Below are 27,039 nucleotides of genomic sequence, written 5' to 3'. Positions count from 1 at the left end.
GTCTGACCCTCACCAATTTGAAATTGACGATCTATGCCAATGAAACGTAATCAATGTATGCTAACAAAACAATCCTTTTAATACCTGGCTACAAAAAGCACACTGGTTCCTGTAGTGGTCTAATAGACTATAAGTGTACAGTAATTTGATGTCTTGTGGATTAGATGAGGATTCAGTCTTAAATTAAGTAACCCTTAGCAAGTCATAGTAATACAAAATGGTAAAACCACATGTCCCAAGCAGCACACCCATTTTTGGGGGATTGTATTTGACTCATTTGTTTCCTTCATTCCCTATATCCAATCACTGACTCATTATCGTCTGCACTTCAAAAAATCTCCATAATTAATTTTTTCGTTCCAGTGATACTGCAAAAACTCTTATTGTTTCTCTTATTCCTCCTCTTCTGGACTACTGGACCTCCCTACTAGTCAGTTCTCCTCTCACTAAACTTTCCCGTCTCCAATCTGTCCTGAAGCAGCAGCCAGGCACATATTTCTGTCCAGCTGCTACACTGATACCTACACTCTGTGTCAGTCTTTGCACTGGTTGCCCATCCACTATAGAATACAACATAAACTTCTGATTCTGAACCGCAAAGTTCTAAACTTCCGCACCACCCTACATCTCCTCCCACATCTCTGTTTACCATTCTGCATATGATCTCCATTCAGCTAATGATAAAAAAATGTACGTCCTCCAAAATCCGAACCTCCCATTCCCATCTCCAAGACATTTTGAGTATTGCACCTATTCTCTTCAGTGTAATACCACAAACAAATCAGGTAAATTTCCAGTGTCCACAGTTTTAAATCTGTCCTAAAAATACCATTTTGTGCAGGACAATCATCAGTTTCATGCCCTTAGTAGCACTTTGTATGTGGACATATACAGATACTGGCTGGTGACCGGTTCATGCAGCTTTACATGAAACTCCTTATTTATTACAAAGATGGCTGGACCTTACACTGTATCTCATAGATTGTGTATCCACACTGAAGTACCTAAGATCTACTACAGAAGCCAACTCTGTGCTATACATTTTTCATGAATCTGTTTTTTTGCAGACATAAAACCCGAATGTGAATGCGACCTAATACAATGTAAAGAAAAATTTTTGAAAAACAAACATTTTTATCCATATTAAGTTTCTTTTTATTGTGTTTCAGAAATCATGCGTTCCAATGGATTTTGCTTAGCAAACACAGAAACAATAGTCATTGACCACAACCTTCCACATGTGAAGGATCCCGACTTGGATGTAGACTCAACAGATCATTTGTGAGTATGCTGCATACTGGTTTTAGCAATAAAACCTATTCTTATCATTGTCTCCTGGCCAGGGTGTCTTTTACAAGCAATAAGCAGTGACCTTACCTTGACATGCCCACTCATTTCACAGCATAGGAAAAGTGTCTATTTACTACCTAGCATTAAAATCCAACATGAAAAGTTTCCTGCTGTCAGTAATTTATAGGAAAAGGAAGAGGTTTTCTCTCCGGTCATACTCACAGGGTTGCAAGAAGATGAGATATGTGGTGTTTCTTGCAATGTCCTTGCATATGAGGCTATTTGTTCTCCATGTATCTGCAGCACTGGCTTGAAAGGAATGTGTCATCAGAAAATGATCTATTGTTTTAATTACATTTTTGTGTCAAATGCATGTTTTATTTCTTTTAATTTTAACAATGTTTTTTTTTCAATTTTCACACTAGCCACTGGGGCTTTTTAGACTGGCGTTTTGTAATGCAGCGTTGATGGGCGTATAGGACTAAGATGCGCCTACTGCATTAAGCGATGCACGCCAGTTAAAGGGGTTGTGTCACCATAAAGAATACAGTTAACCAACCAGAAAAGGTGGAAATAAATAGTTTTGTAATTTATAGGTGTATAAGGAAAAAAAAAGGAAAATTTCAGCCTACCATACATATGCCCTAAGGGTCCACTGGTGCACGGAAATCCATGGTGGCAAATCCAGGGATGAGAAGCAGTAGGAAGTAGATTAGAAAAACTCCAGCACCTTCTCCGTATCCATCACAAGAGATGTAAAGTTAAAACGTCCATTTTATTAGTTCCATTAAAAAAGCGCCATATGTAAGGCAGACCTTACGCGTTTCGAACCAAACAGGGGTTCTTAATCATAGGTTACATTGCTATAGTTAAAAGACATTATATATACATATGGACTGAAAACAAAAGAGAAAATAGGGTGGAGACAACAAAGAACAGGAAGTTCATTAGTGAATGAAAATCCTCCTGAGGATAATTGCTCAGTAATATGCATAAATTAAACTTATGTGCATGGTATGCTGGCAAATTAAGTACACCGATAGAAAAAAGTATCAAAAAATTTACATTAGATCATTGTGAAATTGAGACCATTGGGAATGCGAGAGTTAAGTTTAAGAATCCATGAGGCTTCTCTGGCTAAGAGCAGCTTGCCTCTATCTCCTCCACATATTTGTCTTTGCACCTTGTCTATACCAATAACCTTAAGGCTATGTGCCCACGTAGCGTTTTTGTAGCGTTTTTGCAGCATTTTTACGGCCGCGAAAACGCTTGTAAAACCGTTTGCCATGCAAAGCAATGTGAATTTGGATGTACTGTGCACATGATGCGCTAATTAGCGCGCCGAATTCACATTGCGTTGCAAAACGCAGAATGACCATTTCTACCGCGATTACGCTGCAAATTCGCGGCCATTGAGGAACATTGAAACGTAGCAAACCCGCAGGTATATGTGGATTTGCTGCGTTTCAATTAAATTCAATGGCCGCGAATTTGCAGCGTAATCACAGTGCGTGTGGTACCCGGGATGAAGAGGAGACTACCACGCGGTGAAAAAAAGAAATAAAAAAGTTAAAAATAAAAAAAAACCTGTATATTCACCTCTCCGGCGGCCCCCGGTCTGCTCCGTCCGGCTGCGTCCTCTCTCCTCGGCGTCCCACGGTGTACTTGCAGGACCTGCGGTGACGTCATTTAGTCAGCTGATGGTCAAGCGACCGCTGACGTCAGCGGTCAGGTGATGGTCGCGTGACCATCAACTGACTAAATGACGTCACCGCAGGTGCATTAGGATTCGGAGTCCTCCAGCAACATGCTCTGCGATGCGTCTTTTGAGCATGCGGCTAGTGCAACCCACATAAAAAATTTTTGCAGGATCTGCACAGTGCTTGTTAAATGACATATGTACTAGAGCAATTAATAAAGTGCTTGATATTATATATTTTGCCTGCACTGTCAGTAAATGTCTGGGTCTTAAACATAAATTTGCAAATATACTTGGTGCCTCCACACTTATAGGATCCATCAATATGAAGCCATGTGTCTGACCTTGGGCTTTTGGTGGACAAATAACTTGGAGATAATAAATTTCCTATATTGGGGGATTTTGTGGGCAACAAAATTAATTCCTTCTTTAAGGATGATCTGAAGTGCTTTGTCCTGATTTAATATACAAGCATATTTCTGAATTAAATCTGTGATAGCCTGATAGTCTGTACTATAAGCTGTGGAGAAAGTAACTTGTTGTTTATTTCTCTTACATACTGTGTTATTCTCCAGTAAAGATGCTTGTGTTTTGTGAAAGGCTCTCCAAATATGTGTATTTGAATAACCTCTATGTTTAAACCTGCACTTCAGTATGTCACATTCATGAATATAGCTCTCATCCGTAGAGCATAGACGTCTGGCTCTAATGTGTTCACATAGTGGTAAGTTTTTAATAGTATGTGCTGGATGACAGCTGGTTGGTTTTCTGTACAGACATGTGTGAATGCAGTTATTGCTGCTGTCTCCAGTTAAATATACATCCAAAAAGGCGGTCTCATTTTGACAGATGTTAATGGTAAATTATAAATCAAATGTATTGTCATTTAAAAACTGTAGAAACGTGGATAGCATATAAAGTGCCCCATCATCAGGGGTACGCCAGATCTTGATGACATCATCAATGTATCTGGCGTACCACCTGATGTAAGGCAAAAAAGGATTATCAAAGATGTGAATATGAAATAATTCCCACCAAGCTACGTATAAATTAGCTAATGGGGAAAAACTACAGCAATGTAACCTATGATTAAGAACCTCTGTTTGGTTCAAAGGTCTGCCTTATATATGGCGCTTTTTCAATGGAACTAATAAAATGGACATTTTAACTTTACATCTCTTGTGATGGATATGGAGAAGGTGCTGGAGTTTTTCTAATCTATCCCTTTGTAATTTATAGTGAATCAAAATTATGCTTCATTCAAAAGATACCAAGCTTTTATTTTTTGAATTATGCTCTCTAGCGCCCCCTGGCGTTATTCCATTACGTCCTGGTAGTGGGTGATTAGCTGTTCGAGTTTGCGCAGTTCCTGTCATAAGTGTTCCCCACCCGCAGTGTGCACAATGTATTCTCTGTCTCAAGGCTCCCTGCTGTAAGCACAGATTGTCTGTGATTCACACCCCCCCCCCCCATGCTCACAGCTGATCTCTGGGTGAGATACCCCCTCCCCCTGCACTCACAGCTGATCTCCTGGTGAAATACCCCCTCCCTCTGCGCTCACAGCTGATCTCCAGGTGAGATACCCCCTCTCCCTGCGCTCACAGCTGATCTCCAGGCGAGATACCCCCTCTCCCTGCGCTCACAGCTGATCTGCTGGTGAAATACCCCCTCCCCCTGCGCTCACAGCTGATCTCCTGGTGAGATACCCCCTCTCCCTGTGCTCACAGCTGATCTTCAGGTGAGATACCCCCTCCCCCTGAGCTCACAACTGATCTCCAGGTGAGATACCCCCTACCCCTGCGCTCACAGCTGATCTACTGGTGAAATACCCCCTCCCCCTGCGCTCACAGCTGATTTTCGGGTGAGATACCCCCTCTCCCTGAGCTCACAGCTGATCTCCAGGTGAGATACCCTCTCCCCATGCTCTCACAGGTGATCTCCTGGTGAAGTACCCCCTCCCTCTGCGCTCACAGCTGATCTTCGGGTGAGATACCCCCTCCCCCTGAGCTCACAGCTGATCTCCTGGTGAAATACCCCCTCCCCCTGAGCTCACAGCTGAACTCCAGGTGAGATACCCCCTCCTCCTGCGCTCGCAACTCACCTCCTGGTGAGATCATCTGCTTCACAGACTAAGCGGGAAGCGTCTCTCTGCTATCGTGCTTACAAGTCTGTGAAGCAGATGATCTCACCCGGAGGTTAGCTGTGAGCACATGGGGAGGGGGTATCTCACCTGGAGATCATCTGTGAGCGCAGGAGGGGGTATCTCACCCGGAGATCAGCTGTGAGCGCATGTGGAGGGGGTATCTCACCCGGAGATCAGCTGTGAGTGCAGGGGGAGGGGGTGAATCACAGACACTCTATGCTTACAGCAGGGAGCCTTGTGACAGAGAATACCTTGTGAACGCTGCGGGTGGGGAGATCTTATGAAAGGAACTGCGCAAACTCGACAAGCTGATTACCCACTACCAGGACGTAATGGCATAACGCCTGGAGGCGCCAGAGAGCATAATTCAAAAAATAAATGCTTGGTATCTTTTGAATGAAGCATAATTTTGAATCACTATAAATTACAAAACTATTTATTTCCACCTTTTCTGGTTGGTTAACTGTATTCTTTATGGTGGCACAAACCATTTAACAAATTTGGGGCATGTTATCACCGGCGTGCATGTTACCAGAAATGTTACTCCATAATTTATGCCTCTAAAGTGGCAAAACTTTTGAAGAATTTGTCGGGGTAACTTCATCACACCCCATCCCACCAATGCTCCACCAGCTTTGGCGGATCTGGTCTGGACTAGCATGAAAACACCAAAAGTCACAAACGTTTTGCACAAAAGTTTTTTAACACTCCAAAGCATTTTACAAATCTAGAGTAATCACTTTGATGAATTGAGGACTAACTTCCTGCTGTTTCACGAAACAATACATGTACATTAACAGCAATGAACAGACTCTGAGCCTATCTTTTTGTATTGAAGCTTCTAAAGAGTGTATGCAATAGTTATTGTGAAGAGAGGGAGAGCAGCGGGAGGTGTGAAATCACTTATTTTGATTGGTGGATCCTAATGACGCTGTAACGAGCCTGTCTGATAACAGCCTACTTTATCTTCATATCATAGGTAGCAATAGAAGGTCACCCATATGTATCATAATTAGATTATTCCATAGGAAGCCCCAAAATCATCGTTGTACCATTGTGTAGATGTGATGATCTGCAACATGTACTAAGGAAAGATAGGGGAAAACTGTCCCTACAGTAAGACTAAGCTGAGTCCCTACGATGTAGCAGGCTGCCTGTTCCTAGTGAACAGACCCGCCTTAGTCCTCAGCTAGTCTGAACGAAGACCTATAGAATTAAGGGAGGGGTCCCTAAAAGAAAGAAGGACTGGGACAAAAATGGAACACCTCCTAAACAGAGAAGATGTTGCAGAACACAAAAAGACAAACTGACAAAAATGTACTAGAGGTCCCAGAGGACCAAGCGAACTTGACAGAGGAAGCCACCGAAGCACCAGGCTAGAGAAACAGTCAAACACTGAAGTACAGCACAGCCAGAAGGGCGGAGCTGGAATATAAAGGCAGATGGTCACATGACCGCAAAACACAAGATGGAAAAAACAAACAGGAGGGTTCTAACAGTACCCCCTCTTTTATGAGGATCCTCCAGATCCTCCAGGCCCGGGCCTATCCGGAAACCTCCTGTGGAAAGCTTTAACAAGCCTAGGAGCAGAGACATCATCCGTCCTTACCCAGGAGTTGTCTTCGGGACCGAAACCCTTCCAGAAGACAAGATACTGTACTCTCCCTCTATGCCATTTAGAATTCAAGATATGAGAAATTTCATATTCGCCGTCTTCCACAACAGGAGGAACTGTGACAGTGACTGTGACAGTGGCGTCTCTATCAGATACATCAGCCTTTTTCAACAAGGAAACATGAAACACAGGATTAATCTTCCAGGAAGTAGGGACATCCAACCTAACAGCAGACGGGTTAACAACCTGAAGCACTTTAAATGGACCCACAAACTTAGGACCCAGTTTTTTTAGAAGGAATCCTCAACCGCAGGTTCTTCGAGGACAACCAAACCATGTCACCCACAGTAAACAAAACCTCCTTACGTTTCCTGTCAAAATACTTCTTGGACTTTTTGTTAGCCTCTTGAAGGTTGCAATGTACATTAGTCCAAATTTTCTCCAAATCACCGGAAAAATTCTCCCCCCTCCGGCACCGCCGATCCCAATTTGGAGAACAAACCAAAAGAATGATGTCTCCCAGTACAACAACAAAAAAGGAGAACACCCAGCAGAGGAGGATGTATGATTGTTAAGAGCAAATTCTGCAAGAGGCAGAAACTCAGACCACACCTCTTGATTGTCCACCACAAAACAGCGCAAAAACTGTTCAACATCCTGGTTCTTTCTTTCAGTCTGTCCATTAGACTCAGGATGATAACCAGACGAAAATGACAAATGGACTCCCAACCTGTCACAAAAAGCACGCCAAAAGCGAACCACAAACTGAGGTCCTCTATCAGAAACAATATCCGTGGGAACGCCATGGAGCTTGACAATCTCCTTAACAAACGCCTTAGCGAGTGTCTTGGCGCAGGGCAACTTAATGAATGGAACCAAATGACACATCTTACTAAAACGGTCCACGACCACCCAGATGACAGTAAAACCCTCGGACACAGGAAGATCAGTAATAAAATCCATTGTGAGATGCGTCCAAGGCGCACTAGGAACCTCCAGAGGGCAAAGCAACTCCGCAGCAGGAGTATGTGAAGCCTTTGACCTAGCACACACAGTACACTGACGCACCCACTTGATGACTTCCTTCTGCCATCCAGGCCACCAAAAACTGCGACTGATAAGTCTCTTAGTCTGCGAAATTCCTGGATGACCTGCTAACCGAGACTCATGACACTCCACAAACAAATCTCTCCTAAAGGTTCTAGGCTCGAACAACCTCCCATGGGGAGTATTAGATGGAGCATCATCTTGAGCTTTCAGAATCCCATTCTCCAAAACGGAGCCCAATGCCGCCACCACAACTCCTTTCTGTAAAATGCTCTCCTCCTCCTCGGCACCGACCGTAGGAGAGAAGCTGCGAGATAAAGCATCGGCTTTAACATTCTTAGTATCAGGGATATAGGTAACAGAAAAATGAAACCGAGAAAAAAAAGTGCCCACCTAGCTTGACGGGCATTCAAGCGCTTGACAGCATCCAGATAGATCAAATTCTTATGATCTGTGAAAACCTGAATAGGAAATCTAGCGCCTTCCAAAAAATGACGCCAATGTTCAAACGCAAGTTTAATAGCCAGCAACTCCCGATTTCCAACATCATAATCCAGTTCGGTTTACGAAATTTTTTTCAAAAAGAAGGCACAAGGATGTACTCCACCCTTGTTCTCCTGAGACAAAACTGCTCCGACCCCCACCGATGAAGCATCGACCTCGACCTAAAAAGGCTTGGTCTCATCAGGCTGCATAAGGATAGGGGCAGAACTGAACCTCTCTTTGAGATACTCAAACGCTTCAGTGGCCTCAGTAGTCCACTGGGCCGTATTCGCACCTTTCCTGGTGAGATCAGTTTGAGAGTTTTAACAATTACAGAAAAATTCTTAATGAATTTCTTGTAATAATTGGCAAAACCCCAAAATCTCTGTATAGATTTCAAACCAATAGGCCTAGGCCATTCCTGCACAGCCTGAACCTTCACAGGGTCCATCTCAAAGCCCTCGCTGGAGACAATGTAGCCCAAAAAACTAATTTTCTGCACATTTCTCCAGCTTAGCAAAGAGTGAATTATCACTCAATGACTGCAAAACTTCACCTACACTCTGCCAATGGGACTCTAGATCTGGTGAGTAAAATCAAAATGTCATCCAAATACACAACCACATTCTTACCAATCAAAGGTCTCAGGATGTCATTAATAAGGTTCTGAAAAAATGCAGGTGCATTGGTAAGACCAAAAGGCATCACCAGATTCTCAAAATGACCTACCGGAGTGTTAAAAGCAGTTTTCCATTCATCACCCTCCTTCACTCGTAACAAATTGTATGCCCCCCTGAGATCAATTTTGGAGAACCACTTGGCCCCCACTAACTGGTTAAACAAGTCAGGAATTAACGGCAATGGGTAGGAATTGCGTACGGTAATCTTATTAATTTCACGAAAGTCCAGACATGGACGAAAACCACCGTCCTTTTTTTTAACAAAGAAAAATCCAACTGCCACAGGCGACTTAGAAGGTCTAATGTGACCAGCAGCCAGGCTAGTCTGTATGTACTCCTCCAAGGCCTTTCTTTCAGGGATAGTCAGATTAAACAAGCGACTCTTGGGAAAAGTAGCTCCCGGAACAAACTCAATGGCGCAATCATAATCCCTATGAGGAGGTAAAACTTGCGACTCCTCCTCCGAAAAAAACCTCCAAAAATCTTCAATAGGTACCGGTAATTCCCCTTTTTCCACAGCCGCAATGCGACCATTACAACATTTATCATAGCACTTCGGACTCCAAGACTTAATCACATTAGTAGGCCAGTCCAATAAAGGATTGTGCAGTTTTAACCAAGGCAATCCTAGAACAACTGGAGAGGGTAAATTATCTAAAACAACCAAGTCCAAAATTTCTTGGTGAACACCATTGATACATTTTAAAGGAGTGTTATCAATTGCAATCACAGAAATAAGTGATAACAAAGGTTTGGATTTCAATTTAAGGTTTTCCAAAAACCCTTCATCAATCACATTAAGTGTTGAACCACAATCCACAAATACTTGAAATTCAATCAAATCTCCCTGCAAAGTAGTACTCCCAGAAAGAAATACTCCTGCAGAGCGTAAACAAGCTATACGGGCGTAACTGACCTTTTTTTTTTCTTTACTTAAACGACGCTCACAATACTTAATCAAATGGTCAGCTTTACCACAATAAAGACACAATCCCTCGGTAAACCTCCGGTCTCTTTCCTGAGAGCGGAGTGACATCGCCCCAACCTCCATCGGCTCTCTGCCGTCAGAGCAGATTTTCTGGGGACAAGGACCTGGCATTACAGGAGTCTTTACCTCATTGAGCCTGCACCTCAGTCTCCTGTCTATATGAACAGCTAACTGCATGGCATCCTGCAGAGTCTCAGGTGCAGGGAATGCAATTAGCAAATCCTTAACCCTTTCACTCAGACCAGCAAGAAATAAACATCTCAGCGCAGGATCATTCCACTTCACTTCTGAAGCCCATCTTCTAAAGTGTGTGCAATAATTTTCAACATCACCTGACCCCTGATTCAAACGCCTGAGTTCTAATTCAGCAGATGAGATTTGATCAGGATCGTCATATAATAGCCCCATAGCAGAAAAAAATTCTTCAACACACCTTAAACACGGATCATTAGGCTGGAGAGAAAAGGCCCACCCCTGTGGTTCATTGTGCAAAAGTGACATAATACTGACGTGTTGCTGAAGCTCGGCCACCTCCAGAGACAATCCATGCAGGCGTTGAGCCAAATCCTGGACGGAAACCATACTGATCCCCGAATTTCTTTCCTTTTAGTTTTTTGGGCTGGACTTACTTTTATGTCCTGCAACATGTACTAGGGAAAGCTGTTCCTACAGTAAGACTAAGCTGAATCCCTGCGATGTAGCGGGCTGCCTATTCCTAGTGAACAGACCCGCCTTAGTCCTCGGCTAGTCTGAACGAAGACCTATAGAATTAAGGGAGGGGTCCCTAAAAGAACTAAGGACTGGGACAAAAATGGGACACCTCCTAAACAGAGATGTTGCAGAACAAAAAAAGACAAACTGACAAAAATGTACTAGAGGTCCCAGAGGACCAAGCGAACTTGACAGAGAAAGGCACAGAAGCACCCGGCTAGAGAAGCAGTCAAACACTGAAGTCCAGCACAGCCACAAGGGCGGAGCTGGAATATAAAGGCAGATGGTCACGTGACCGCAAAACACAAGCTGGAAAAAACAAACAGGAGGGTTCTAACAGTAGATACATGTCCTTGCTCTTGGGATACATAGCAGTGTTCACAGTGTACGTCATGAATAACCTTATGTCTTCTGCTGCATAGTATAGGACAGAAGTATGACAGGGATCAGATCCCAAGATGTTCTGGTTCAGAACCCAACATTATGTGGCAGACAGGGGAAGATTATCATATAAGCCAGACACTTTCGCTGTACGAGTGATTTGTGTCTAAGATCTCTCATCATTCCAAGCTGTGAAATACAACATTACTAGCGTAATATTATTCCTTACACCTGCTGGCTGTCTGATTACAATGTATCAGATTGATTGGAGTAATTACGTTCTGCGCTGTGCAGGGTAGAGCTACTACAGAGCAGGGTTATGTGCCGCTCTCAGCATGAGACATGGCCGCACGATGTGCCAGTGGCACTGGATCAACAACAGGTCACCTCTTTGATGCTCTCAGGACATTCCTTGAATGTTATGCAACTCCTTAACCTGATACTCAGCATTTCTGCTCTGAGGGAACTTGAGCTGTGTTTCCAGCATTGAGAAAAAAAATTGGACTGAATTCGTTTACTTGGCCAATGTGCAAAATGGAAACATTTGATCTTTCAACTAGAGGAGATGTCAACATGGCAACATGTCTAATACACCTCACTAATGTTGCAGCTCCCATATTGAAAAATATTTGTGGGATTTAGGTACTGCATACCTTTTTTTTTTTAAAAGGTTCTTCTATGTAGCAACTGGAACCTGTCATCAGGATTTCACAGAGCCATCATGTTATTAACCTCTTCTTTATACTTCTCTACAACCACTATTGTACCTCTGCCGCCCCACATACCTTAAACTGCAAAGGAGAAAAAAGGGCGAATGTCATCCGGACACTGCGAGATTTGATTCAGCCAGGTGAAGGAGATAAATGATGTTTATTGGCATCACGCGTTTTAGGCACGGTCCGTCCCTTTCCTCAGGTGCATACAGATAGAAACCACTCATAGCATTTTAAAAAGATCAGCTGTGACGTAGGTTTAAACATAAAAAATAGAAAGCACGTAGTGCCGATAAACGTCATCCATCTTCTTCACCTTTGTGAATCTTATCTCGCAGTGCGTGGACGATATCCGCCCCTTTTTTTCTCTTTCCAGTTCATGTTTCCAGCTCCTGCCCAGGAGGCTCGTGGAGCCGGTGGTCGGTGCGGCAGCGATTGAATGGGATCCCTTCTTTACATTGTTTCCAGTGTTGTGCCTGTCAAGCACAACTGTCTGAGGTGAGCGACACTTACCATTGTTTGTGAAGTCCACCCTACCGATTCACACAAGGAGAACCTTGTTCCTTTTTTTTTTACATGCCTCACAAACCTTGTAAAACACTTTGAAATTGTCTCTAATGGGCGTCTTCGGACCATGGTCTTTGCCCTCTAACCCGTCTGCCTCTCATTGACATGGATGATGTCTCCACTTTCAACCACAGTGTCAGTCAAACCTGCACCTATCACGCTTGAGCAGAAGATCAACGCAATTTGTTTCAGTCCTGTTAAGGACATTGGAAAGTAATTGTATAGAAGAGTAGAAGATTTCCAGCAACCACAAGGAAATTAATGTATAAAACCTTCATTTATTGCTTTGCTCTTAAAATTATAAAGATATGGAATAAAAAATAGAAACAGTCGGTCTACACGTTTCGATCACTAAGGCTCTCAGTCATAACCTGTGGCTATGACTAAAACTAAAACCATTAGTGCTCAAAACGCGTAGACCCAGTGATTCTATTTTTTATTCCATATCTTTATAATTTTAAGAGCAAAGTAATAAATGATGGTTTTATAAATGTATTTCCTTACAGTTGCTGGAAATCTTCTGCTCTTCTATACAATTGTTCCTGCCTTAGAACCAGCCCATGGTCTTCTCCGTGCACCCCGCCCTATAAGAATAATCCAATTAGCGGATCTGGTGAGCTGATGGGATCTCCTTTTTGTTCACTGGAAAGTAATCCTTTGCATTTGCATGGATCTTCTGATCAGTGGCACAAGTGTGAAATTTGGATGGATCTGTCAGAGGCGTACAGCTGCATTAGTAGGCAAAAATGGTGTTCTGAGCAAAGTACCAGCTACACCCTTCAGACCACCTGGTGCACATTATCATGCCGTGTGGGACAATTCAAACTGTATTGGTGGCATGAGTTTACATAGGGAAAACTTGATGACAGGTTCCATTTAAAAGAGGTATTCTCATGGTTAAATGTTGTGGCTTATTTGCATTATATGTCACAATATTATCAATATTGGGACATGGTGTCCATGAGGCTCTGTGCAGACTGCATTCAAGCACTAATGTTTTCCAATAGACCAGGAGGTGCTTGTTGCTTATACGTCATACATATTTCAGTATATCTCCATTCATCAGATGGAGACCAACAGTATTCTTTTTATCTTCTCCATTGGGAGAAGTATCCTTCAGCATATACATTTATACTTTATACGAAGACTTTGCAGACTTCATTGTCCTATCAAAAGCCAATGCATAAGGGTATCTTGCGGGGTTTATGTTTTTCTTACAGTTGGACAATAGGCAACAGTATGTCACTGGTATATATCAGCATACAGACAATTTTATGGATTCAGGACACACTTTGTGTCATAGCAAAGTGGAGAAAAGGCATCTTCTGTGATTTTGAAGTGTTGTCATCCAACGTTTGACATCTATATGACCCATTGCAGCTGCTATGCAATCTTAGAATTAAATTGATTGAATGCACATTGGTTAAGTAGTGACCAAAGGAACTGCCCTTAGCATAAAGACACCTATACACTGTAGCTGAATGTTGGGCGAGCGAGCTTAGCTTGCATGTGAATAGCTGGGGTTGGAGGAATGGCTGAGTATGGCCAGCTTTAGATACTACATCTCAAAACATTACTCGTGCTTTACATGCAGAAAATAAATCCATCTACAACACAAAGAACTGAAATATTAGTCTATAGAGGTGTGAAAAGATGATGCACTTCACTCATAAATATGCGTAAGCATGTTTTCCCCTGGGTAAGCAGTCATTTTAGATCTTACTCTGTGGCTCATATGTGTATATAGCTCCGATACAGAATAGCTGACAGCAGACCTATTAGAGGGCAACTAGAATTCAGCATAATGAAATAAACCCATACAAAGCTTTCTGAAGTACCAGAGAGGAGATCTACACAATTTGACATGGTGGAATATTAGAATCTAATCTTATCAGCACCATGCAACCTCAGCTTTGTTCAGATTCCTGCTTTGATCCCAAGCGCATCATCTGCGGACGTGCTTAGAAATATCTTAGCAAGCTTCATCTGTAAATGTCAAAGTGGTTTGCAACAGATTGCCGAGAATTGATTACTGCTCTGCCCAAAAATTGTAAGGAATGCGGATAGGTTTATTTTATTATCATTGTAAAGAAGAGGGACATTGACAGTTTAGGGACTTATTAATGTATCAAGACTAGAGAAGGGTCAGATTTAGTCAAAAACAATAGAGGTTGCACTGTTATGGTATGGCACATTTTGCTTGAGAAGGTCCCTTCCATGATCACTTTTAGGCCCCCTTTACATGCAGTGTTTCTGGTACCTGTGGCGTCCATTTTCACACGTACCGCAGACATGTACACACGAACACCCAATATAATCTTTTGAGCTGCGGACATGTCCATGCTTTCACATGGACCATGTGTTCGTGTGACCCACATGTAGACATGTCCATTTTTTTCCGGTAGCATGGATGACAACACGTACCAAACACGTGCACACAGATGACATAGGTGTGACATCCGTGTGAGACATACCAGAATGCAGAATAGAAATGAAAGATTTTTATTTGTTAGAGATTTGCAAAGATAGAGGTAGATAGATAGATAGATATGAGGTAGATAGATAAATAGATATCTGTGAGATTTATAATTAATGCCTTGCGTGTGTAAGCCTACTGTACAAGGATTAACCTAATAAATAAATGAAAAAAATATGACGTGGGTCCCTCCTCCATTTTTGGTAACTAGTAAAGGTAAAGCAGACAGCTGCAGACTTATATTATCAGGCTGGGAAGGTCCATGGTTATTGAGCCCTTCCCAGCCTAAAAATACCAGCTCACAGCCACCCCAGAAGTGGCACATCACATTAGATTCGCCAAATAAAAAGAAAAAAAACTCACACAAAATACTCTATTTTAAAAAAACTCCCCCCAACCTTTTCCTTCACCAATTTCTTTTAAAAAAAAAATCCCGCGCAGGTCCAATGTAGTCCAGGAAATTCGACGTAGTCCACAAATGGAAACCTGAAAAACATAAAAAGAGACACTATTCCTTGTTCACCAATTTATTTTAAAAAAAGTTCTCACGCTGGTCTGACGTAGTCCAACGCTTCCCACGACGTTCCCCAAATCCAGCTCACGCTGCGCTCAGCGAGACCCGGCGACTGTGAAGAGCAATAACTTTACTAACATAACCACTCATCAGAGTTGCCGGCTCATGCTTCGCTCTGTGAGACCCGGCGACTGTGAAGAGCAGTAACGTTACTAACATCACCACTCATCAGAGTCGCCAGCTCATGCTTCGCTCTGTGAGACCCGGCGACTGTGAAGACCAGTAATGTTCAAGATGACTGTTAATCTTGACTGTCAGGACTAAGAGATATCTTGAAATGCATAGACCCGCTGTATCATCTTTTGTAAGTATTTTTAATCTCACCTTTGGATTTTTACATACTATAATAATTATAATGTTTTAATTTACTTATTTTTGCAGTTGCTGGCATTTTTTCTTCTTTCTCATGTTTCATACACTCAGTAACTGGCCTGAGGCTGCCATGCACCGCACCCTACTTTGAGATATTTTCCTACCTGATGAGCTGATGTTTCTGTTTCTCTTTTGTTTTCTTCATACAGTATGTGTGATTACTAACACCTTTCATCTCTTGGCTGTCAGAAGGGGGATACAGCTGAGCTGACAGCACAGTTAAGGCCCCGTCACACTTAGCGACGCTGCAGCGATCCCGACAATGATACGACCTGTCAGGGATCGTTGCTGCGTCGCTATGGGGTCGCTGGTGAGCTGTCAGACAGGCAGGCTCACCAACGATCAGGGGAGCAGCGACATCGTGGAAAGAATCTTTCCACGATGTCCTGCTCCTGGTTACCAGCCTGCTGCTGAAGCAGGAGCAGGCTGGTAACCATGATAAACAGTGGGTTACTAGGGGCACACGCGCACCTAGTAACCCGCTGTTTATCATGGTTACCACTCTGCTACGGTGAGCGGAAGGTTACCGCTCACTGTAGCAGAGTGGTAACCATGTTAAACAGCGGGTTACTAAGGGCGCGTGTGCCCCTAGTAACCCGCTGTTTATCATGGTTACCAGCCTGATCGCTGGTCACACACAGCGATGTGTGCTGACCAGCGGGAGGGCAAAGACAAAAAAATGGTCCAGGACATTTTGCAGCGATCAGCGACCTCACGGCAGGGGCCTGATCGTTGCAAAGTATCACATATAGCGACATCGCTGGTGAGGTCGCTGTTGCGTCACCAAAACCATGACTCAGCAGCGATCTCGCCAGCGATCTCGCTATGTGAGACGGGGGCTTTAGAGTAGAGCTGCAGAGATGTTTGTACTTAGACAAAGCTCAGCTATGCTTTACTGACCTACCCCCCAATACTAGCTGCTATGAGATAAAAGCTGAAGGTGTATGTAATCACAATCATCTCTGCTCTACTCCCGGCACTTTGTAATCACACACAGCTCTGTAGTGTGTAGAGCAAACTGTCTGTCATTACATGTCTAACACTAAGAAACCTGTTTTAAGCTATTGTAGGAGCGTGTTCTTTTATCCCAGTCTGTTGCTGGCTGCTTTTGATTGGTCAACGTCATACACGGAAAGAAGTACAAGCACCGAAGTAAAATTCTCTAGTAATGGCCCCTTGTGCTTATCATAAATTATAACCTTAACTTTACAAGCTAATATCTCTGCAATGGAGAGGAGAAATTAAAAATGATGTTTTATTCATCTCCACAGCCACTACTCCATGTTGGAGGCAGATAGATTAACATGATCAAACTGGTCCTATTTGCATTTATCTTCAAAATGAAGACCACTGTCATTCCATTGTGACCATACCCACAGTTTTCCCTTTTAGTGTAAAAAATACATTTTGGCACATGATAATTTGTAAGAATTGTTTTCAAAGTTTACACTAAAATTTGGTGTAAATACAGTATGCTGATAAATGTGGCCCATTTTGTTCATAAATAATACCGCTTTATATCATTTACCTCTTATGTGAGACACATTTTAGATAAAAATCTAGCACCAGAGTATCCTTCATAGCTTTCTTATACGTAATCCCATCTAAATTTCAGGCTGACAGGTAGGCCACATTGATTCTTCTCCAGATCGTGCTGATAACAACTCCTATTATCAGTGTAGACATGTAATTTTTTTTGTAACACAGCCCACATGGATTCTCTTCTGATTAGTATACATAGTTCTATATTTATTCCCTGTCTTAGTTAAATGATGAAAATAGGGTTTTCCCTTAACAACCAACTTTGTATTTCCAAGTCAGCCAGGAATTTTCACTGCTATTTGTATCTGCATGATGAATTTATGGAAATATTGCAAAATATGCAAATATAATGCACTGCGGATAAGGGGAATGCAAAAGAAATCCTTCATTTATAGTGTGTAGGTCCAAGTCATCATCATGATATCATGCCTTGATTACCATGGCTAATTCACCGCACTTATATACTAAGCATTTATTCAGATTCCCTCTGCTAAACATGTATCACCTAAACAATTCCATCTCTTTGTCAGTGGCTTATTTCTTTGATACGTATAACAGCAATGAACTTTTTAATGATTTTTTTTTTTATAAACAAAGACATCTAATGTCAGTAAAGTGTGTGATTAAATAAAACTTTACTGACAACAAAGTTTGTGAGTTATGGTATTTACTGGTTCAGATGATGGATGCCACTATCCACACCTAGTATTCAACAGGTAAGCCTTGTTTCTTTAGCTATTACAGGTAGGAATACTTAGATGTTGATGATCCATCCAAAGGATAGGACATCAATATCAGATCAGTGGGGGTCCGAACCTGTGCTCCTTTGATCGCTTGCTCTTTGTACAGTAGTACCACAGTATTGCAACTGATGTAAATGATGGTCTCCTATGAATCACATTTTTACCAAGATGGCAGCCAAGAGGGCCTTCTGCTGGCTCTCTACTGCCGTGGTAATATATTGGTACCCTGTGATTGCACTGGCGATTGCTTAAAGAAGTTGTCCACTACTTGGACAACTCCTTGTCATCCCTCAAGCTGGGCCCCGATAAAATAAAAAAGCTTATGCTCACCTCCCATTCTCCCGTGCTGTTGTTGTGACACCTGACACCAGCGCCCATTCAGCGCTGGTGTCAGCGTTACTGTCCCCGCCTCCTGTCAAATTGAACATGAAGAGGAAGTGAGAGAGCAGCCGCAGTCCGGACTTCCTCTTCATGTTCGATTTGTCCGAATGCGGGGACAGTGACTGTAGTGATAATCTTCTGTTGATAAAATACTCTTTGTATTGAAACAACAGCACACAGTCTAATAAGTGACACATCCTTGAAATCAGTGTCTCGGCCCCTACTTCATGCTGCCCTCAGATTACATAGCAAAAACCTGCTGACAGGTTCTCCTTAAAAAAGCAGCAATGGTCGCTGCTCTTAAAGACAGATGTCGGCCTTATTGCACAGCCAGCATCTGCTGTATGTGGAGTAGACTCAACTCCTGAATGCCCTTCAAAATTGAAGACCCCAGAGCAGATGTACAGGTACGTCCATTTACGCTAATAGGTTAAAGAAAGAACTATCTTATAGTAGCTGTTAGTCTGCTGATTGATTATTATAACCTGCTGAATGATTATATTCTCAGAGTTCTAGATTAAAAGGGCATTTTCATTCTGGACATTCATGCCATTTCTATGCTCGCTTGGCTATTTCCAAATTTCCATAAAAGTAAATGGAAAGAGGTTCGCAAGGCTGTGCCTAATCTTGATGAAAGCAGGATCCACATTTTAAAGAAATATATGAGTTATTCTATTGATACCTCATGAATGTTCCCCTTTCAATACCATTATAAATTATTTTACTTTTAGCAGAAGACCGATGGATCCTGAGTACTTTTGTCCAGAGTACAGATTGTACTTTATGGACTTATGTTCCACCACCAAGTCCATACCCCATCAATACCTGAAAACAAGGAAGAATATAATGTGCAGGTCCCAGGTTTATAATGCCACTCTCTATTGAACCTTATGGGCAAGATAATATTTTAGCCTTGTGGGGTTTTCTCAAGCTTATTTAACCACCACTACACCACATTTACAGTGCCACAAGAGGGTCTGTAGCTCCTATTGCCACCATGGTAGGCGTCTCTGACATTGCTCTATTGACACCCCTGTATTAAATTCAGCATTTACAGTTATTAAATTTATTGTTATGAAAATCAATAAACAAAATAATCTAGGGAAAAAAAAGATAAAATCATGGATAAATGATGTTATCCACACAGACATGTAACAGGCATTACTGAGATCCATACTGAAGTACAGCAAAGTACAGCAGTGTACTCGGAAAATCGTGACGTCAGAACATCCAAGCTCCATCTGTAACAGATCCATAAGTTTGATTGAAGTTTTCCAGTCTGATTCTCTTCTCCATTTGTCCTTTCTTATAGATTTGGAAATGGAACAGATTTTCCTCCAGAGGACGAGGATACTGATGACCCTACAGCTTATGTTACGAATTTGTCCTACTACCATCTGGTTCCATTTGAAACAGACATTTTAGACTGAAGCTATCAAGAACCTGCAAAGATTTATTTGCCATGATGGTGATATCTCTTGAGTGCTGCTATTCCTGTGGCCTTTACAAACTCTTAAATGCAATGCTCTTAAGCTACTAGCACACAGATCTCAGCAAATGGAACTACTGCAGCTTTACAAGATGCCTTAATGGGAGCAGGAGGCAGAAGGACGTTGCTTGTTCTTAATATCGACGTAACAGTACTCACCTAGCCTATTGCCGCATGAACGTAGGATCTACACGTATAGTGCATGTTCATCATTTAGGGCCTATTCACTTTGGTGCAAGAATCTAGACACCAGCAGCAGTTCATTTGTATTGTGTCATTTGTATCACAGCCCTTGAAGTACATTGAGGTCTCCAAAGCACAAATATTACAATGTGATGACTGCTTAGAACATCAAGATGAAGAAATGTTCCTTGACAGCTGAAAATGTGCTAGATTGTTTGGGGTATATTTTTATGTGTACTGTGGGGAGTCAAAATGAAGACCACTTTGTTCATTATGTATATTGTGATACCGCAGACATCAGTATGTTGAGACTATGCTAAATGTATGTGAGATGGGAGCAGGCATCAGCCGGTGGTGTCACACTTAGCGTCTACATTCCAATGTTTGGATTCATTTTTTGGTATAGGGCTTTGCTGGTATGAAGTTACCTGTGATGGGTGTAGATGCATTTGCTGCATAAGCAAACATATTATTATCAGCTCTGTGTACCAACAGCGAGCACATTGTAATGTAAATATTAGTAAATTATTGAAAATGCTAATTCTTTTCTACAGTACATTTAAAATCTATTTTATTGAAATGAAGTATTACTCACAATAAATATATTTAATATCTGAAGTGTAATGTGTTGATTGTAAGTAAGGGGCTGCAAAACTCACTACCTCTCCATAAATATCATCACCAACAGACAGCTAAAATGGCAAACATCTGAAACATATTGTTCGATAATCGTGAAGTTTTGATGGATTTAACTGCTGATTGAGAATTTAAGTTGTACATTGTAAATGTACTTGCCGTATTTGTCGGATTATAAGACTCACTTTTTTCCCCCCAAATTTGGGAGGAAAAAGGGGGTGCATCTTATAATGTGAAGGTACGGTATGTTACCTGGGGGGCGGCGGTGGTGGAGCGGGGTCAAAGCTACAGGAGATTGGTGGCGGAGGCGGCTGCAGCAGGAGTCGGGTGATGCTGCGGGCCCCGTCCTCAGAAGAAGGGTCGCTGATTCAGGATGACCTGGGCGGTGGTGATGGCGGCGGGAGTGGGGTGATGTTGCGGGCCCCATCCTCAGAAGAAGTCGGCGGTGAGTGGAGGTTCCCTGTCCCGTACATAGCCCTGCGGTGGGCTTAGGGAAAATGTCCGCTGGAGCATGCGCAGATTGAGATCTCGGGAGACGGGCATTTGTCCCCCTGCCCCACTGGTCCAACCCGCCCCTGATCACAAGTTAGGAAATAGACATTATAGGATAGTTAGGTATTAGATGCACCATTGTGGGGGAGTGCTGGAAAGTTGAGCTCTAAGAGAAATCTGTTAACAATTATGTAAAACCACATAAGTAGCTATACTGATGTGGATGACAGAAGATGAAACCAGTCAGGGAGGAGATAGTACAGGAGTCATAGCTCCCAACCATTCCGGATTCAGCAGAACTGTCCCGGCATGTCAGGGCTTTGTCCCGACTTCTAATACTTCTCTCCAATGTCCTCATCTCTACATGGCTCCCCCTTCTCGGGGGGCTGGGCCACATCTCTCTGCTCTGACATAAATTAAGCAAAGATTTTCTACTCTGGTCTCCCCGAGACTCAAACCCACGATCGCATGCTGGCAGGCAGCTGCTCTAGCTATTAGACACAGCCCAAAATAATAAACATAGGAGAATTTGGTAATCTTGACATGAGTGGCTTGACACAAGGAATGCAACACTTGTAGCCCATGTCCTGGATACGTCTGTGTGTGGTGGCTCTTGAAGCAATGACTCCAGCAGCAGTCCACTCCTTGTGAATCTCCCCCAAATTTTTGAATGGCCTTTTCTTAACAATCCTTTCAAGGCTGCGGTTATCCTGGTTGCTTGTGCACCTTTTCCTACCACACTTTTTCCTTCCACTCAACTTTCCATTAATATGCTTAGATACAGCACTCTGTGAACTGCCTGCTTCTTTAGCAATGACCTTTTGTGCCTTACCCTCCTTGTGGAGTGTGTCAGTGACTGCCTTCTGGACATCTGTCAAGTCAGCAGTCTTCCCCATGATTGTGGAGCCTACTTAAACAGACTAAGGGACCTTTATAAACGATTAGGAAGCCTTTGCAGGTGTTTTTTGTTAATTATTCTAATTTACTGAGATAATGACTTTCGTGTTTTCATTGGCTGCAAGTCATAATCATCAACATTAACAGAAATAAACACTTGTAATAGATCACTCTGTTTGTAATGACTCTATATAATATGAGTTTCACTTTTTGTATTGAAGAACTGAAATAAATTAACTTTTTGATGATATTCTAATTTTGTGAGAAACACCTGTGCATCTGTACATAGCAGTGTATTTCCATGTCCCTGTATTCTAGAGGTGAAGAAAAAAATAAAACATTTTTTGTTCCTATAAAACTACTAAAAATAATAAAAAACAACAAAAATTTAATTTTCTCTTTTTTTGTGAATCTCCCTGAGACTTTAACCCATAACCTCTATAATTGCAGACAATAGTTAAAGCTATTGAGCCACAGGCTGCAGTGATGTCACTAGGAGAATGTTGTATACTTGAGCTATATTGCAGGCAGTGACCCACAAGCAGATCATACTGATATGTCCCCATATTCTAGAGGGGGAATAAAATATATTTTTTTTCTTCCCATAAAATGACTAAAAAAAGAATAAAAAACACAATAATTTCATTTTTAATTGGCTTTTTTTAAGAAATAATAAACATCACAAATCAGCAAATCACACAACATTATTTGGTGTCCCTGTAATCGTAATGACCCGCACAACACAGTAATCAGATTATTTACAGGGATCGGTAAATGGCATAAAAACATGGCGTCCTTGATATTTTTTCTCTATTAAACCCATAAAATTGTAATGCTCAGGCCGTGTTCCCACATAGCTTAAATTGCTATGTTTTTTCTACTGCTTTTTTTTCTGCACGTTTTCTGCAGGTGTCCACACCACACGACGGAATAACAATCTTCTCTGATTATTGCATGTTTGCTGTGTTTCTTTTATGCATTTTCACCTATATTTGATGCGTTTTGGTGCAGATGTGAATACGTGTTTTTAATACCACAGAAAAGCTTTGATTCTGTACTTAAAAAATGCAACTGCGTTTTTTTTCTCTTGCATTTTTTTCAGGTTCCACATATAAGCTTGTAGAGGAAAAAAGCACCAAAACCGCAAAGTTCATCAGTATGCAGGATGTTTTGCAGCCCGTGGTGCCAGCAAAAAACGGACATGTCAGCGTGTTTTGCACGCGATCACATATTCCGTGGAGACCCACTGACATGTGCGCCGCAGACCCATTCACTTGAAAGGGTCTACGTGTGTAAATGTCTCCAGTACTTGTGAAAACTGTCACCACACATACTGGAGACCCTGACGTGTAAAAAAACACCACTCTTAGTGAATCAAGACTTTTAGTGAATCAAGACTTGTTCTGTATATTAACAATATTCATGCCTATTTTTTGCCAATTTTTTTTGTAAAAAAATATTGCCATTGTGGGAATAACTTTGAACTATCTGTGTATAAAATTCCTGCCGGCGAGCAGATTTAAAGAGAACCTGTTACCAGGTCAAAAATGTCCAGTTTTTTCTCTTAGTTTCCAACAACTGCTCCCCTGAGTATTCCACTTTCTGTCTTTTTTAAAATCCGCCATACAGTTCTACAGATATGGGCAGCAAAAAGTCCACTGGAGACAGGAATGTAGCCACTGTCATGGACATCCAACGAATAGAAATCTGAAGTATGATCCAGTTCAAATGGAGTAAAATTACAAATTTAATTCAAGTTTAAAATCACGATAACATCAGAAAAAAATCAACATGCAGAACATACGCCTTTCTGGTGCCTTAATCCTTAACCCTGTTTACCATGACTAAGGGTCCAGAAACGCGTAGGTGCTACATGCTGAGGTTTTTCTTATGCCATCATGATTTTAGGTGCATGTGAACAAAGCTTGGAATTTTACTCCGTTTGAGTGGATCCTGTTTCATATCACTAAATAAGAAGGAACCGTATGGCAGATTTTAAAAAGCCAAATACTAAAATTTGGACATCTTAAAGAAATTGTTCACTACTACCTGGCATCCTTGCCGATCAGCTGTTCTCTGTGTCGGCTGGCAGCCGGAACTGACAAGTTATGGAGCTGCACAGCTCAGTACCCGGCAGCGGCCATCTATACAGTAGATGGAGCTGCGCTGTACAGTTCCATAACTGGTCAGTTCCGGCTGACACTGAGAACAGCTGATTGGCGAGGGTTCCGGAGGTCGCACCCCCACCAATCAGACACTGATGACCTATCAGAAGAATAGGTTTTGACCTGGTGATGATCCTCTTTAACCCCTTAATGACCGCCGTAACGTATTTTCACAGTTATGGGTACTTATTCCTCAGCGACGCTATTTCACAGTGCTGAGGAATAACAGTTTAGCGCCCCCCAGTATCGAAAAATCTCCGGGATCCGGATCAGGTTTTTCCGTTCCCCGATCATGTGATCACCGTTATTCAGTGAATAGCCTCAATCAGGGAAAAAAAATGTGCCCGTGGTTACGATGATTTCTTTCTCCTCCTCAGAAGGGAGAGAAATGAAGCCCCCCAAGCCCTCCCGGTACCTCTACCATCAGCCGACCCTCCATCATTTTTCTGACAAAAAGATGACAGGCACATGCGCAGTGCGCCCACCGAGATCTGCCGGCCGGTGCCCGGCAACAATAGGGAATTTTCCATATTGGCTCCTTTTGATCACTATGATAAACCCTATCACAGTGATAACAAGAAAAAAAAATCAAATCCCCCTTTGTCACCCCCTTAGTTAGATAAAATTATAAAATAAAATAAAAAATGTTTTTCCATTCTTTGCAGTTAGGGTTAGGGTTTAGGGTTAGAATTAGGGTTAAGATTAGGGTTAGGATTAGGGGTAGGGTTGGGGTTAGGATTAAGGTTAGGGTTGTGTTAGGATTAGGGTTAAGATTAGGGTTAGGATTAGGGTTGTGTTATGATTAGGGGTAGGGTTAGAGTTATGATTAGGGGAAGGGTTAGAGGTAGGATTAGGGTTAGAGTTAGAATTTGGGTTAGGGGAAGGATTAGGGGCAGGATTAGGGTTAGGATTATGGTTGTGTTTGTTATGTTCTGCTACCAGAGCTAAGGAAAGAGAGGAGATCTGTCCCTACGATAGAACTCAGCTGAATCCCTACGATGTAACAGGGAACCTGATCCTGCGATCAGACCTGCTAAAGTCCTAAGCTAGTCTGTACGAAGACCAATAGATGTGGGGGAGGAATCCCTACAAGTACTAAGGACTGGGAGGAATATGGGACACCTCCTAACAGAAATAGTAGCAGACAGACGAACAAACAAAATATAAAGAACATAGAGGTCAGTAAACCAAGCAAACTAACAGAGCAAGACACAGAGCACAGGCTAGCTAGAAAGTAGATATACAATGAAGTCCAGCAAAGCCAGAAGGGCGGAGCAGGATTAAATAGGCCAACAAGGTCATGTGACCAGCAAAGGAAAAAACCTAAGAGCAAGGTTCTAACAGTACCCCCCCTTCTAAGAGGATCCTCCGGATCCCCTAGGACCAGGCTTATCAGGAAATCTCCTGTGAAACGCTCTGATAAGTCTGGACGTGGAGACATCATCTGACCTCACCCAAGAGTTATCCTCGGGTCCGAAACCTTTCCAGGCCACAAGATACTGCAAACTACCTCTATACCGTCTAGAGTCAAGGATGCGAGAAATTTCATATTCCCCGTCCTCCACCACCGGAGGAACAGAGGCAGAGGCGTCACCATCCGACACAACAGCTTTTTTTAACAGAGAGACATGAAAGACCGGATTAATTCTCCAGGAGGTAGGAACCTCCAACCTAACAGCAGATTGGTTGACAACCTGAAGCACCTTAAAGGGCCCTACAAACTTGGGACCCAATTTCTTTGAAGGAATCCTCAACCGCAGATTCCTAGAGGACAACCAAACCATGTCACCAACAGCGAACAAAACCTCCTGTCGTTTCCTATCAAAGTAGTCTTTAGATTTTCTGTTGGCCTCCTGAAGATTACCACGCACATCCGTCCAAACTCTTTCCAAATCACCGGAAAAATTCTCCTCCTCAGGCACGGCAGATCCCAACTTGGAGAACGACCCAAACGACGGATGTCTCCCAGAACAACAAAAAAAAGGCGAACAACCAGCAGAAGAAGATGTATGATTGTTCAGAGCAAATTCGGCAAGTGGCAGAAACTCAGACCACCCCTCTTGATTGTCTGCCACAAAACAACGCAAGAACTGCTCAACATCCTGGTTTTTCCTTTCTGTCTGGCCATTAGATTCAGGATGATATCCGGACGAAAACGACAAATGAATTCCCAACCTGTCACAAAAGGCACGCCAAAAACGAGCCACGAACTGAGGACCCCTATCAGAAACAATGTCAGTAGGAACGCCATGAAGTCTGACAATTTCCTTGACAAAGGCCTTAGCGAGAGTTTTAGCGCAGGGCAGTTTGATGAAGGGAACCAAGTGACACATCTTACTAAAACGGTCCACGACCACCCAGATGACAGTAAAACCCTCAGAGGGGGGAAGGTCAGTTATAAAGTCCATAGCCAAATGTGTCCAAGGAGCACTGGGGACCTCCAAAGGACAAAGCAACCCCGCAGCAGGAGTATGTGAGGACTTAGATCTAGCACATACAGTACATTGGCGTACCCACTTAATGACTTCCTTCTGCCATCCAGGCCACCAAAAACTGCGACCCACCAGTCTCTTGGTCTCAGAGATTCCGGGATGACCTGCCAACCGAGATTCTTGACACTCAACAAACAAATCTCTCCTAAAGGTCCCAGGCACAAACAACCTCCCATGAGGAGTGTTAGATGGGGCATTCTCCTGAGCTTTAAGAATCTCATCTTCCAAAACGGAGTCTAAAGCAGCTATCACAACACCTTCTTGTAAAATGTTTTCCTCT

General features: G+C 42.5%; 1 protein-coding gene across 1 annotated transcript in view; it reads left to right on the top strand.

Annotated features, from left to right (window-relative positions):
- Positions 1-22,247, top strand: part of PXDC1 (PX domain containing 1) — an 87,380-nt gene extending 65,133 nt beyond the window's left edge. The window contains exons 4-5 of the mRNA XM_073678706.1: positions 1,170-1,281; positions 19,718-22,247. Coding sequence (XP_073534807.1) covers positions 1,170-1,281; positions 19,718-19,835 — 230 coding nt within the window. The 3' untranslated portion in view covers positions 19,836-22,247. The remainder of the gene's footprint in view (positions 1-1,169; positions 1,282-19,717) is intronic.
- Positions 22,248-27,039: the final 4,792 nt, after the last annotated feature.

This window comes from Phyllobates terribilis, unplaced genomic scaffold, assembly GCF_046119375.1.
Source record: "Phyllobates terribilis strain yellow unplaced genomic scaffold, ASM4611937v1 Scaffold_4__5_contigs__length_816908805, whole genome shotgun sequence".
Taxonomy (NCBI): Eukaryota; Metazoa; Chordata; class Amphibia; order Anura; family Dendrobatidae; genus Phyllobates; species Phyllobates terribilis.
The sequence above is the reverse complement of the archived record's forward strand: the minus strand, read 5'-3'. Positions and strand labels throughout refer to the sequence as shown.